General features: G+C 36.6%; 1 protein-coding gene across 2 annotated transcripts in view; it reads left to right on the top strand.

Moving 5' to 3' along the window:
* The window catches only part of LOC136845727 (uncharacterized), a 288,481-nt gene that overhangs the window by 188,291 nt on the left and 84,592 nt on the right, over positions 1-15,598 (top strand). For both annotated transcript variants that reach the window (XM_067115930.1, XM_067115931.1), the window contains exon 11: positions 5,553-5,720. In XM_067115930.1, coding sequence (XP_066972031.1) covers positions 5,553-5,720 — 168 coding nt within the window. The remainder of the gene's footprint in view (positions 1-5,552; positions 5,721-15,598) is intronic.

Raw genomic sequence — 15,598 nt, 5'->3', positions numbered from 1 at the left:
ATTTTTGCATCGTTTTATATTAGCCGTTACATAAGGTTTTATATATGAAAATGTGTGCAATTTCATGTAGAATACAACAAAAAACAACCCATGGTTGTAGCTTTTATCAGTTTTGAAATATTTTCATATTATGATGTGCCAAAATTTCAACCTTCGGTCAACTTTGACTTGACCAAAATGGTTGAAAAACGCAATTGTAAGCTAAAACTCTTACATTGTAGTAATATTCAATCACTTACCTTCATTTTGCAACAAATTGGAAGTCTCTAGCACAATATTTCGATTTATGGTGAATTTTTGAAAAACACTTTTTCTTACATCCAGTGCTGATAACCAGCGAACATCTCAGAAATTCTTTCGTCACTTTTTCGTAATGTTTGTGCTGTTTTACATTAACCGTTACATAAAGTTTTATATATGAAAATGTGTGCAATTTCATGTAGAATACAACAATAAACAACCCATGGTTGTAGCTTTTATCAATTTTGAAATATTTTCATATTACGATAAGTGCCAAAATTTCAACCTTTAGTCAATTTTGACTCGACCGAAATGGTCGAAAACTGCAATTGTAAGCTAAAAATCTTACATTCTAGTAATATTCAGTCATTTACCTTCATTTTGCAACAAATTGGAAGATTTTAGCACAATATTTCGATTTATGGTGAATTTTTGAAAAACACTTTTTCCTTACGTCCGCGCGCAGTAACTTGGCCGAACATCTCAGAAATTCTTTCGTCACTTTGTCGTAATGTTTGCGCCATTTTATATTAGCCGTTACATAAAGTTTTATATATGAAAATGTGTGCAATTTCATGTAAAATACAACACAATATAACTCATGGTTGTTGATAAGTGCCAAAATTTCAACCTTCAGTCAACTTTGACTCGACCGAAATGGTAAAAAAACGCAATTGTAAGCTAAAACTCTTACATTCTAGTAACATTCAATCATTTACCTTCATTTTGCAACAAATGGGAAGTCTCTAGCACAAAATTTCGATTTATGGTTAATTTTTGAAAAAACTTTTTCCTTACCTCCGTGCGCGGTAATGGCTGAAAATCTCGGAATTTCTTTTGTCACCTTGTCGTAATTTTTGCACCATTTTATATTAGGCCTTACATAAAGTGTTATACATGAAAATGTGTGCAATATGATGTAGAATACAACAAAAAATAACTCATGGTTGTAGCTTTTATCAGTTTTGAAATATTTTCATATAAATCACGATAAATAGAAAAAATTCAACCTTCGGTCAACTTTAACTCGACTGAAATGGTCGAAAAATGCAATTGTAAGCTAAAACACTTACAGTCTAGTAATATTCAATCAATTACCTTCATTTTGCAACAAACAGGAGGTCTAGATCTAGCACAATATTTCGATTTATGGTGAATTTTAGAAAAAAATTCATGCATCATTTTGTGATAATATTTTCTCTGTGATGCTTTGATTGTTTTACAATTTGTTATATACCAAAATCATCGCAATTTAGTTTACAATACAACGAAAAAAAAATAACTCGTTAGCTTTAACCATTTTGCTCACAGTGTGATTTGTATACAATTATATATGAAATTTTTTTTTGTGCTGTCATATATTCCAATATTTATATATGATAATGATATATTTTTTCATTTCTGATGGTTGCATACTAAACTTCAGGCAATGAGAAAAAAGGAGCCAAAATGAACTCTCAATCTTAAATACTAAAGCGTGCTGTGATTTTTTGAAAAAACTTTTTTCCGCTTCCGGTGCTAACTCCCGAACGCCGCCGGCATACGACAGACACTTTTGTAAATAGAGGCTCAGCGTTTAAGGGTTAAAACTGTATTTTACTATATCATTATCATAATTTGTCTAATGTATTTAGGTTTTATATATTATTTTTATTGCTAAAATACTCTCTTAAATACAGTACAGTACTAGTATTGTGTTTTAGTATGAAAAGCATAAATTGTACTGTGCATATTGACTCTGCGTATATCAAGTTGGACTTACGAACAAACCAAGATACAAACAGCCATTCGGAATGTACCTTGTTCGTAAGTAGAGAAGCATCTGTAATTCATTATAATGCATGATTTAAAAATACAATGAAAATAGGATGATCAGTGACTCCCAAATTAACTCGGTAATGTAAACATCAACAAAAATTATGCACTACATGTTAAAAACAAACTTACAAACAATTGAAGATAAGAATGGCTGTCCAGAACATAAATTGTTCATAAATCGGGAAGTGACTGTATGCAAATTATGGTTCTTTTGCATGCTATATACTGTATTTTGAATTTCACAGAATGTTTTCTTTGGAAATAAACAATGCTTGTGTATTTACGGAGCAAGCTTCAGTTCTGAAATCCAAAAAAATACAAAAACTGAAACATCCGGCACTGTCCTTGTACTCAAGAACTATAGCCGATTCACTTAAGGTAGATTCTTGGGCCTATGAGACGTTTGTTTGGCGGCCTCTGATTGGCTGGTACTGGGAGGTATGCAGCTCACTCACTGTTTCATTTTAATGTCTGTAGCTCAGAAACTTGAAATATTTTTATATTTCTTCATTTATCTCACGTTTTACACAAGATAGGAAAGTTTTAGTCATACCATGGGATTCGGTATTAATTGTACAACTAAAAACAATGATTTCTTGAAATCAGTAAGATAAAACACAAAGGAAACACGAGTAAAAGTGAAGAGAGAAGCATTTCATTCTTTATACCTGTTTTTACATATTATCGGATTTTGCATCATTCAATCAAGATAAAATAAAACTTGTGTTTTCATACAATAAATTCACCCTGAATACACTGGTGCTTTCAGATTTTAGATGCGTGTGATATGTGAAGAGAAAATGAAGAATATGTCGTATTATGTTGCATCCGTACCTTGACTCAGTTTGAATAGTGCCGAGAGACGGTGATTTGCAGACTGCGAGACACTTTTGGACGTCGTTGGTCTTCTCAGCAAGAGCGTCCAGGTGCCGTTGACAGTTGCCCATAGAATTCCCATTATGAATGTCGAACACTTTCACTCCAATATCATATATGTCCGTATGATTGGACTATGGACATATCTGATAAGGAAAAATTAAAAATCAAATGGATGCATCTGTATGATTTTTCATTCTTTTTTTGTTTCAATAGGTAATGACATGACTATATGTATGATTTTCCATTAAATTTTTTTAAAATAATGGTAATGACATAAAATATGTAAGATTTTCCTTTCTTTTTGTTCATACAGATAGCCTAATGACACTGTCAATGTAAGCCTACTGTATATGATTTTATTTTGTTTTATGACATAATACATCAGTATGAATTTCCATTCTTTTTGTTTAAATATATAAAGCTATAAAAGTCTTCTGATTCGTCTCATTATCCTACATAGCTATATAGTGATGCAGGGGTGTGGGAACATTTGGGAATTACACTTACTCAGATATGTTCAGACACACGGACATATATGATATTGGAGTGAAGTGTTCGACAGTCATAACGGGAATTCTATGCATTTATTTACAGAAAATTTAATGACATAATAATACGGTAAATATTGTCGAAACTGCAAACTTCTCATATCACTGATTGGCAACTGTCAACGGTGCCTCAAAGATATCGCTGTTTGCAGACCACCATCTCTTGGCACTATTCAAACTGAGTCAAGTACGGATGCAACATAATACGACATATTCTTCATTTTCTCTTCACATATCACACGCATCTAAAATCTGAAAGCACCAGCGTATTCAGGGTGAATTTATTGTATGAAATCACAAGTTTTATTTTATCTTGATCACATGAATGATGCAAAATCCGACGATATGTAAAAACAGGTATAAAGAATGAAATGCTTCTCTCTTCACTTTTACTCGTTGTAATTCCTTTGTGTTTTATCTTACTGATTTCAGGAAATCACGGTTTAGTTGTACAATTAATACCGAATCCTATGGTATGACCAAAACTTTCCTATCTTGTGTAAAACGTGAGATAAATGAAGAAATATAAAAATATTTCAAGTTTTCTGAGCTACAGACATTAAAATGAAACAGTGAGCAAGCTGCATACCTCCCAATACCAGCCAATCAGAGGCCGCCAAACAAACGTCTCATAGGCTCAAGAATCTACCTTAAGTGAATCGGCTATAGTGGTGGCTGGTTCAAAAAAGTCCTGGATCATGGGAGTTCTTGGACCACGGAATGCCAGATTTAGAGAGGTCAGACTGTATCTAAATAAGTTAATTTTCAAAACCATCCCTTAGATTTTCATCCTAATCAAAGAGTGGTTTTTGCACTATGCAGTCTTTAGGTTTAGAAAATTGTGCCTTTTAGGTGCATGGAACTTTGGTGAATATTAGATGTTTCTCTTCTATTACACTGAAGTTTTTAACATGGTTGTATACAGACCTTACCATTCTTTTAACCCTTACTGGATGGGCATAACTGGTATTTTGTTTACCAGACCACTGATGCTGATTCATATGAGGAACTTATAACAAGGTTTTGAATCAACCACATTATAAAGAAATGAATTCTATGGAAATAAATTCCTCTAACTTCATTATGAAGGATTAAGCTCAACCAATTGCCAACAAACTTCACTGGATGGGCATGGTTTGGATGAAAATAATTATGAGGATTAATATTGCACAACATGGTTTGGAAACTTCGGGAAAAATGTTCATAAATTTTCAAAACATAAATGATGTTAACTCAGTATGGGAGAGGGGTAGATCAATTTTCATGGGGGGGCATGTACTGCCTCTCCATAGCTCCAGGATTCTTTTTTTTTTTATTTGCTTGTAAATTTACTGAGGGATTGCTGTTGGTTTTAGTTCTTGTCTTTTATGATAGTAGTTCAGATATGATTGTAATTTTCAAAGTAAAGTGCAAAGAAATATGAGAAAAAACATGTATACCTCACAAAAAGTTACTGTATCTCCCCATTTCAGTAAATCTTGTAAATATTTTACAATAAATATAGTCAGAATTTGTTATTGATGTTAGTTCTTATCTGTTATGATGTGTGGGCTGTAATTATAATTTTACAAAAAATAAAATAGATTATTAGAAAAAACATGTATAACCTTGTAAAATTAGCATATATTTATGAATGTCTTGTAAAAGAGACCCCACACAAGGTTGTAAATAGTCACTTTCAACTTCCCCGTGGATGGTATAGAAAAATTTGTCATTTTTTTTACACCATGTGCATTTGCACATCTTCCTCTTTCCATTGATGTGTTTTTCTTAAATTGGCCAACCTTAAAGTTTGCCTGGTCTGGGGGTGTGCTTAATATATATTTAGCCCATCCCTTAATGGTTAAGATAGCTTTTGTACATTTGTGGTATTTAGGAATAATGAATGCTTTCGTGTAACTGAATAAAAGAATATCTTATAGTAAATGCCATCTTGTGAATAAACAGAAAAATTAACTTGTAGTGAATTCCATCTTGTTATTGAAGGGAATTTTATTTTATAAAATCTTAACTTCAAAATTTTATTTTTTACTGTTATATATTCTTATCTATTATACTTCTTATCAGGGAGAGAAGCAAAAGTCTGTGAACACTTTGGAGAAGTTGCAGTTCCTAAGCAAGTATCATCTTTGTTGCAAACCTTTGAAGATCTTGCAGAGCCTCTTCCAGATGGGAAAGTCCTTAACAGAACACAGAAATTGAAGACCAAGTATTATGATCCATCAAATGTCCATGGTCAGTTTAAGTATATTCATGAAAATATGCAGTTGGATATATTTTTTTATTGGTTTTTAGTTTTAGATTTTGAATACATATGAAATGTGCCTTACTTCAAAGGTGTCCTAATGTTTCATTATCAAAAATTATTAATCATAAAACATAACTAATTGAAGTGGAGAGTGACGCATCCCCTGCGAATACGGGGGGTTCACTGTATATATATATATATTTTTTTGCAAAGATATTTTTCTGGATTCTGTTAGTTTATGGTATTCATGAATGTTTTAGTTTTTCTTATTGCTGAGAATAATATGTGATTCATATCAAAACATGGAATGTGTTGTCTTCTGTATTACTGTATACTTCCTATTTGTAACTGATTACTTTAGTGATGCATGTAAGTATGTCATTCATTCATTCTCTCAGAATCAGTGAACCAATATATTTTTGTGTTCATAAGAAATAACAGGGGATTGACAAAAAGTGAAAAACAGTAGGCAGTGGAGCTTGGGCTGAATGATTGATTTGCAGAGCCTGCAGTATTGGCCAAAAAGATTTGGAGTTGGGAAGTTGAGATAATGCTTTAATTAAAGTTATTATATACAGAAAAATTGGTGCTAACATAAAGTAATTTAATTTGACCCCTGAGTCACAGCTAAGCACTTCCAGGACTTACCAAAGGGTTCGTTCTTGAAAAAGATGCAGTGTCGTAAGTTTGAAAGTTGTGCAAAAACAAAACTAGAGGTAACAATTATAAAGACAACAGTTAGAAAGTGCTAGGTGAAAACCAATGCAGCTAAAGTCAAAGGGAGTATGCAAAGAACCTTTGTTTATTTAGAAATAATATTTTTAAAATCATAAATGTATGTTTATATACCATGGCAAAAGGAACTTATGTCTCTAGAAGAATACAAACCTTCATTGAAGGTAGATAACAAGATTATTAATGAGCTGCAAGTTAATGTGAGGATGTAACTCGCCCATTCAAACGACTGTCATCATCACATTTTCTTCAGCTACCTTGCTATTCGCACATCACTGCTATTTTCTTGTGTTTGTCATTGCTGTTGTTAAAGCTGACTTTAAAGTATCTTCTTGTTATGATTGCTGAATTTGGTTTATTTTTTACGTAGTTGATGCCTTCTGTAACACGGATGATGCGTAATGATATTCTTTCTCATACAAATGATCTGAGTAGTGTCTAGGCAATGAACGAGTGTGTGCTAGGTTTATGTCCTCTTTTGATGTTGAACCCTCCCCCCCCCATTCTTTTATTCTTTCTATAAAGGCCATGAGTGTACACCATCTCTGAACTGTGTCAAGTGTCTTTTAAAGTTATCTGCCCAGTGGCAGAAGTACGGTTTGAAACAGAGGAAGTTGAGAAAGTTACTGTTGGTGTCTGAGGGTAAAACTGCCTTTCTCTCATGTCCTGCCCCTAGCCTCACTGGCTCTGATTTCTACTCTTGCTGATGGGATTGTGTCTGAGCCTGAAACCCTTTCTTTGTTCATGGAGGGTATGTGCAGGTTGAAATAGTGATCAACAAGGACTCCAGCTGCTGATTCTGGTAACCTTCATCACTTGCAGTTTAGTTCCCACCACTTCTGCCTTTGCAGTGATTATTGCAAGGCCTTCTCAGGAGATGGAGGAGATGGTGGAAGCATTGTGGCCTTCTTGGGCATCCAGAGAGACCATTCTTGTTAGCTTTTTTGGAGCATTTGGCTGCAGCCAAAAGCTCCATGTCTCCTTCAGTCTCACCAGACCCTATTACTCTGGCAGTATTCTCTTCATGTCTATTGGTGCTGACACCACTGCTGTTCCTGCTGTTGTTCCTCCAATAAGCTTTTGTTGCACCTCCTGTCTCTTTGAAGATAGGGTGGATGTGGTAGGGCTTGGGGAGGTCTTAGGTTATAAGAGTTTGAAGAGATGCCACCAGACTCTACCTTTCTCCTCATCCTTTTCCTCATTTTCCCATCTCTGGATCAACAGAATTGCAGGTAGAAGGCCCAGAAGGTAGCCATCCACATGAGGAGTGAAGATAATCAATGCAATAGTTCAGTGGGCAGGCAAAATTGCTGCAGGTGGATCAGCTCATGAGCCTCCTTGTGACCAATCACAGGTGCACAAGCTCGCTGGTGCCCAGCCCCCACGTCCCATGCACTGCTCTTCGTGGAACAGGTAGTGCTTGAACTTTCTAGTGTCAGTCAGCTAGGTTGGCCAACTTAACTCGTTCATCTTCAGGCTCAAGGTTTGAAGGCAGAGATTAAGAGAAAGTCCATTCTCCTTTAATTTCTTTGGAATGATGCAGTGTTTGGTTCTCACTCTAGGTACTTGTCATAATCTTCAGAGCAGGTGGAAGGTCAGGATGTTGTGTCCTCTCCCTCTGCTGCAGTTAAGGGACCTTCTCAGTCTTCTGTTGACACTAACAACTCAGGTCCTGTGCCTCGAAGTGCATACAGGCCAAGTTAGAAGGCACTTTTATTAGGTCAACAGGCTTGTTCATAAGTGGAATGGCCATGGGGAAGTGACATGGACTGCTCCTTGGAACCTGGTGTCCTCAGTAGAGTGCACCCTTGGTTTTACCTCAGAATTTTCACTGTTGTTTTGGTTGCCCTGGGCTCCAGTTGCTTAAATTGCTGTGGAGGAGATGAACTCTTTGATCTCTGTGTCAAAGAACTCCATCTTTTTAGGTGCTTGCTCAAGTTGCTTCCCTCACCTCTTGATGCAAAAGCAGAAATACTCACTGTAGGGGACACCAACATCTGCCCCCAACAGGTGAACCAGTCAGTCAGTGGACTGATGAGCAAGTTACAACTTTCTTTAGTGCAGTTTCGCACTTCTTGGCTGCTGGTAGGAGCCATGGAGTTGGTTGCCAAGGCTTTCCTTCAAGTGTCATAGGGTTTGGAAGCTTTTCGCGACACAGTGGCAGGCATTGAGGACAAGGACAAGTTTCAGAGGTGGTTGGAGTCAGGAGGAAGGACACTGACCCAACATTAATAACCTAGATGTTGTGATGCCAGTTTTAATACCCACAAATCAGTCAATCAGGACACTGACCTTCCTCATGCACCATTCCTGAATCATGGGTGAATCTCATCGTAAGGAGATAGGACAATTTGATGTCTTTTAAAGACGGGTTTCAGCTGAGAGTGGTCTCACACTAAAAAAAAAAAAGTTCTTTTGGGCTTCTGCCTAGTTAGAGAAGAAAAGGGGAAGAGGATACCAAAGTTGTCTCTGCCTGTGCTGGTGAGTTACTTGGGAGATGTCTGTCACACTGTTGGAAAGTGCAACAGACCAAAGACGTGGGTAGTCTGTTGGGAGGGCTACAGACAGCCTTTTATGGACTGATGCCCTCCCCTTTTATATAGCTTGATCCTGTTCCCAGTTTATTCTATAAATCATAGAAATTTTGCATTCGGCAGAATGCAGACAATGTTGGAGCTAGACACACTGAAAGTTATTGATGAATACTCTCTGGGCCTCCACAGTCCCCTTCCTGGAGTATGGTCATTAATCTCTCTCCACTGAACAAATTAGTTTGCCAAACTCTGGTACAGAAATTTCACATCCTGTGTTGGCTTGTATCAGGGGACTTGAAAGTACCCTCCTTTTTGTGTGCAAAGGACAATATACCAGCTCAAGGCTCTGTCCTTTAGACTGTTGACTGCCTCGTATCCTTGTGAGTGTTCATTAGAGGGGCTCCATTTGTTACAGTGTCGTAACAATTGGTTGACCTTGGTGTCCTCAGAGGTGCAGTCACTCTCCTCTGTTCTAATTTTGGGATCATGATATACTGGGGGAAGTTAGATCTTCAGCCCAAGCTGTAGACAAAGTACTTGGGCATTTTAATTGATGTGGTAGCCATGAGAGTCCTCATTTTGAACCCTTGCAACAGCAAGGTTAGGGAGGTATCAGCATAGTTCCTTCCTCGTTTATATTTTGCAGGTTGTTTCTGGTTGCACATAATCTCTGGCCTGTGCCTCATGGGCAGGTTCATCTGCTATCATTTTACTTGTGCCTGAAGCAGCATTTGCACTTGCTCCAATCCTGCGACACTTCATGTGCCTCTCAGGAAGGAAAGGAAGGACAGTCTAGCATGGGGGTTATATGACAGACCTCCTTGCAGGAGTTCCCCCCTCAGGAGATGCTGTTACTTCGTTCTTGGGTGCATCCAAGGGCATTTTGGTGGATGCACACTTGAATGGTTGGTTAGTTTCACGGGGTGTGAAGTTGAGATGATGCTCATCTGTGAATCATTTCTAAAATGTTCATAGCACTTCTGTTACTGCAAGCATTTCATGATCAGTTGATTGTTCACCTAGTGTAGATGAGCAACACCTTGAATGTAGTGAATTTGTCAACAAGCAAAGGGAGATGGTTTTCGTCCCTGTCTGTTGACTGGTAAGGCAGGTGCAAAATTGGATGGTTTCTACACTGCCTAGTTATATGCTAGGTGCAGCATGGGTGTAGGACAATGGTGGCATACCAGCACAGTTGCCAGAGGCAGGTCATGGGGACAGGGTGGTCCCTACACCCTAATGTGGCAAAAAGGTTGTTCAAGGGTTTAGGGAACACTGGATGTCGGCTAAACAAGAAGCTCCTTGTGTTCTGCTCTCCCATTCCCGATGTATGTACTGAAAGTTTTTCTAGCCTAACCCATCCAAAAATGCGACAGTTATGCAATCCACCCACCTGTTCACGTTGCTCTTTTATAATATAATCCAGCTTATGAATACAAAAAACCACAAAACAGACTTACAACCCAAAATTAACAACCTAACCATCAGAGAGCTCTCTACCACACCACATTATTTCAACATTACAATGTTGGAGTTAGACACTGTAAATTATTGATGTTCTCCCTCCCGCTATTTGTCATCCTATGATGTTACACCATGAACAGATACTTTTAAACATAAATAATGTTTTGCTATAAAAACTTAGAAAATTAAACGTGCTTTTTATACATTTTGTAACGCCCATACCATTTCACTAATGCAGAAAATAAAAATAAAATAATAATGATTAAACTTTTAAAACTAACATGTAATCACACTTATCTCCTTCTCCCTCCCTTCCAACCTCTTCTTATCCTAATCCCATCCAATCCATTATTCTCCAATTCTTTACCCTCTACGTAATTTCTAATATTTACCTGAAACTCCAGCTTTAGTCAATACATCATCTATTTGATGCTTTCCTTTTATCCATCTCACCACCTTTATTTCTCCAGATTCTATTGCTTCTCTTATTGCTGCAGTATCAATTTTTAATCTCTTACTACTTACTCCAGTACTTGATTTTATTGTAGTCAATAGGGTTTTACTATCAGTTTTAACCATTGCTTCTAATTTTCTCCCTCCTACTATCTCTTCCCACAAATGTTTGAAATACTGTATATCAATCCTTCTATGGCCTCCCCCACACTCAGAGCTTCTGCTTCAATGGTGGACTTTGCTACTCTTCTGGATTTTCTGGATTTCCACCATATGGGACTTCTCCTCTTACCATCTGTCAAAAATATCACATAACCTAATTGTGTATGACCATCTTCAATATTCCCAAATGAAGCATCTGCATAGGCTTCCCAATAAATCTTTTCTTTTAACTTACTTATTATCACTTCTCCCATGATGCTCTTAGTTTTTCACACTATTTTAATCAGCTTTTTCATATGTTGAGTCGTTCTTCTTTAAAAGCTTTACTTAATTCACTAACATCGTATGATATTTCTGGCATGGTATGTAGCAATACCCAATTCAACGGTCCTACCACTGATCTATATTCTGTTAACTCCTTTTGTCCTAATACTCTGTTACCTACAAATCTTCTAGCTTCTGGTTCTCTTATAGAATTTATATACTACCACTGATTAAGACAAATTCCATTTTCCTTTTTGCTCAACTATTACTCCTATATACAGGTAGTGCTCGAGTTACGATGATTCGACTTACGATAATTCGCTTTTACGATGGGGTTAGCAATTAATATCGATACGACAATATTTTGAAAATATGTATTTTTAAATTTCGCGGGGGACTGGCGCAGGCAACAACGTACAATCTGGCAGCGTACGGTTACGATATGTTGGCCTGAGAGGCTGGAATAGGTACATTAATTCAATGAGCTGACCTCACTTGCTCTCGTTGTCGGAAGTTAAAATAGGTCAGTGTTCGTTTGCAATTTTTGTGCGTTTGTAAATACAGGTAGTGCATGAGTGACGATAATTCGTCTTACGATAATTCGAATTTACGATGGAGTTAGCAATTAATACTGGTATGACAATATTTAGAAAATATTTTTAAATTTCGAGCGGATGCGGCAACAGCAACAGCGTACACTACAGTTGCCGAGAATCAGGCAGCAAGAGAGACCAACTTACAATAGACCCACTTCTTTTTCTCCATCTCTTTATTCCATCTTCTAGTTAAAAAAGTAAGAGAATGATAAAAGTATTGTTAGTAACCTTATACTCTTGTGAAAATTTATTACAACCATAAACAACCGAACGAGACTGTTGTTTTGCTAATAACCGAATCGGATAACAACTGTTTTGCTTGTATTTCAACCATAGTATTCTGTTAAACAATTATCGTAGTTATGTTAAAAATGACGTTAAGTACTGAAAAGATCGGCAAGGAAATATACTGCTACAGTAAATTTAAGCTGGAAGTTGTAGTTGAAGCTGAGAAAAGAATGTTCAAGCTGCTAATGACTATAAATTATCGTGCACTGGCAACATGGATGAAACTCGACAGCAAATAAAATTGGAAAGTATTTCAATCAAAACTACTGGGCATGAAAGAATACATATTACTGCTGTTTTCACGCCGATAAAAGATAAATAGGAAAAGCTCGTAGTATGATAATGAAATCAAGAGAAAATAGTGAACGGAATCTTGTTTTTTTTTTTTTACACAAAACAAACGGCCAGCCGCCAACGTCATCTACTAACGAAAAAATGGCTAAATTAATTTCACAACGAGACATATTTAAGTTATATTTCGACTTAAAAACACTTCATATAACGAAAAATATATATGTCCCTTATAAATAAAGTATCTAGAGATTCATTTACGCTAACTAGAAGCAAGAAATGCCCTCTGAACCGAGTTAAATGCGGCGAAATAAAGACCGCGTGATAGATTCCCAAACCAAAACATTTGATCGCTGTATTCGGGATTTATAATGCAAAAGCAATATAAGAATATTTACGATTGGATACAGTGTAGTAAAGCATAACTTTTTAAAAGAGCCATGGAAAAGATGCATATTCGTTATTTTGATGTTTGTATAATACGGTGTTATGTGAAAATAGAATACAGTATAATGTAGTCTAGGCTACCGTATATGATATATGAAAGTGCAGGCTGGGCCTTGTTTGTTATACAATTTCTCTTTGTACTGACTTATCATGTCAATCTGCATTGAACCTGCAGAATTAGCTGACACTAATAATTACTATACCATTTGTGTATAAAGTATACTGTGTAGTGTAGGCTAGCCTACCATATATGTATAGATGGTACTAATTCCCTAGTGTAGGCTAGGCCATATTCGAGTTACGATTTTTTCAACAAACGATGGGTTTTTTGGAACCTAACCCCATCGTAAGTAGGGGAATACCTGTACTTAAAATTTTTACTTTCTTGTTCTCCTATTTGCAATTTCCCTTTCAATTTCCCAAATGTTTCCTTTAAAAATCCTTCAGTTCCTCCAAAGCAAAAATCTTCTACATGTTTACGTAAAATACCATTCAATTTATTGTCTTTCTTCCAAAAGAATATATTAGGTTCTAATCTACTTTTCTCACCTTTAAGCTCTTCCACCACTTTTACCACCTTACAATACCATGCCTTTGTTACATCCTTGAGCCCATAAACAGTTTTCTTCAATTTCCATAATCCACTCTTAACCATCTTCACTAGATGGTTTTAAATATACCTCGTTGTATTTCATCACCTTGTAGACAGTTTTTACATCTAACTTATAATAATTCCAATCTTTCAGTTTTATTACTGTCAAACAAAAATTTAAAATTTCAGCATTGCATGTAGGAGCATCTTTTTCCAATTTGGCCATTTGTTCTTCAAAACCTCTAGCTGCCAATGTGATTTTACATATCTTTCACCCCCCCCTCGTTACCTTTTCAGTTACTATCCATCTTGTAGATATAGCTTTTTGTCCAACGTCATTTACCTCCTCATATTTAGTCCCCGGTTTTTACGCGCGTCATAAACAGAAAATCGTTGTAAACCAAAAAATCGTTGAAAATCTTAAAAATCCAATGTTTTGGTTGTATTGAAAATGATGTAAACTGCATTTTTATTGAGTTTTTCATAAAAAAAACCTCCAAATTTTGATTATTCTGCCATTGTGGAGCTATATTTCTTCCGTCAGATCGGCGTATGACGCGTCATAACCCTGGAACGTGCCGTAAACCGTGAAATAATTTCTGATGAATATATTTGAAAAGCATTGTAACCTCTGAACATCATAAGCTGGACCCGTCGTAAACCGGGGACTGCTGTACCTTGTTTTTTCTCCTACTTTGCCGCTCTTTTTCTTTAGCCTCAATTATGCTCCTATTTTCAAATCCTAGCAAAACCTCTTTAGCCTCAATTATGCTCCTATTTTCAAATCCTAGCAAAACCTCCTCCTCTTCATTGTCAACTGATTCTGAGTCTTCTACATTGTACAAATCAGCCCAAGATTTGCTTGATCTTTTTCGTGCAAGACTTAATATAGTCCATTCTTTTACTTGTCCTGTATTTTTATTTATAGCTCTAACTATTTCCCTTTTTGAATTTGGGTATCTCTTCTATTACCTCACTTTCCCCTTCATCTTCCAGTGTTTCCTCTGCCAAATCTCTTTCTATAGTCTATTCTATATCTGCATTCCTTCTCCAGCCCATTATCATCTCCTTTCCTTCCTGCTTATATATATTCACTTCCTTTGATTCACGGGATTCATCCTTCGCAGTGTGTGTTTTATCTATTTTAGGTATCTTTTCTTTTTCTGGTGATAGTCTTTGAATCCTGGTAACATGTATTCTGGCTACTTTTAGAGAATCCCCATGTTTAACCGCTACTGTTGTACCCAATACTCCCACTACCTGAGCAGGTCCTCTCCATTCATTTTCATTTCTTTCTTATAGAATACCTCATCTTGCACTACTGCTTCTTCAAGTTTATGTTCTCTGACATTTTTGTTTAAAGCCATTATTATTTTATTACAAAACTCATTTTTGATAAACATTTCTCTGGCCTTATGCATTGCATTCAGTGTATCCATTACTATGCTTTCATCCATACCTTTCTCTCTGCTTGCAGGACTTGAACTTTCTTCTCCCATTAAATTTGGCAAAGAAGGGTTTTTTCCAAATACAGGCAGTCCCTGGTTATTGGCGGGGGTTCCGCCCTGAGGGTGTGATGATAACCAAAAATCACAGATAACCGGAAGTCTGCGATTTTCCGTGCTTTTTGTTGCTGATTTTTGGTTATCGGCGCCTCTATTAGGTATGTATCAGCGCCAATACCCTATTATCGGCACCAATAAGCGGAAAGCAACAATTTTTTGGTGCCGAAAATTGCCAGCCAATTTTCGTCGCTAGACAAGCCCCTTAAAACTAGACCGCCATTAACTGAGCCCTCCATTAACCGGGGACTGCCTGTACTAATTGGTTAGGGGAGAAACCACCATTATTTATTAAGCAGTTCCTAGCACTCACTACCCATCTTAATGCTATGGACCAATCCACTTCCTCATCATCTTTCGTCCTACTTAAGCTTTCTTTGATTATGCCTACTGTCTTTTCACACAATCCATCACTCCATGGAGATTCAGATGCTGTGGCCAGTACTTTAATGTTCCATCTTTCTGCCATCCTCCTTA

Source organism: Macrobrachium rosenbergii, chromosome 14 (assembly GCF_040412425.1).
Source record: "Macrobrachium rosenbergii isolate ZJJX-2024 chromosome 14, ASM4041242v1, whole genome shotgun sequence".
Lineage (NCBI taxonomy): Eukaryota > Metazoa > Arthropoda > Malacostraca > Decapoda > Palaemonidae > Macrobrachium > Macrobrachium rosenbergii.
The sequence above is the reverse complement of the archived record's forward strand: the minus strand, read 5'-3'. Positions and strand labels throughout refer to the sequence as shown.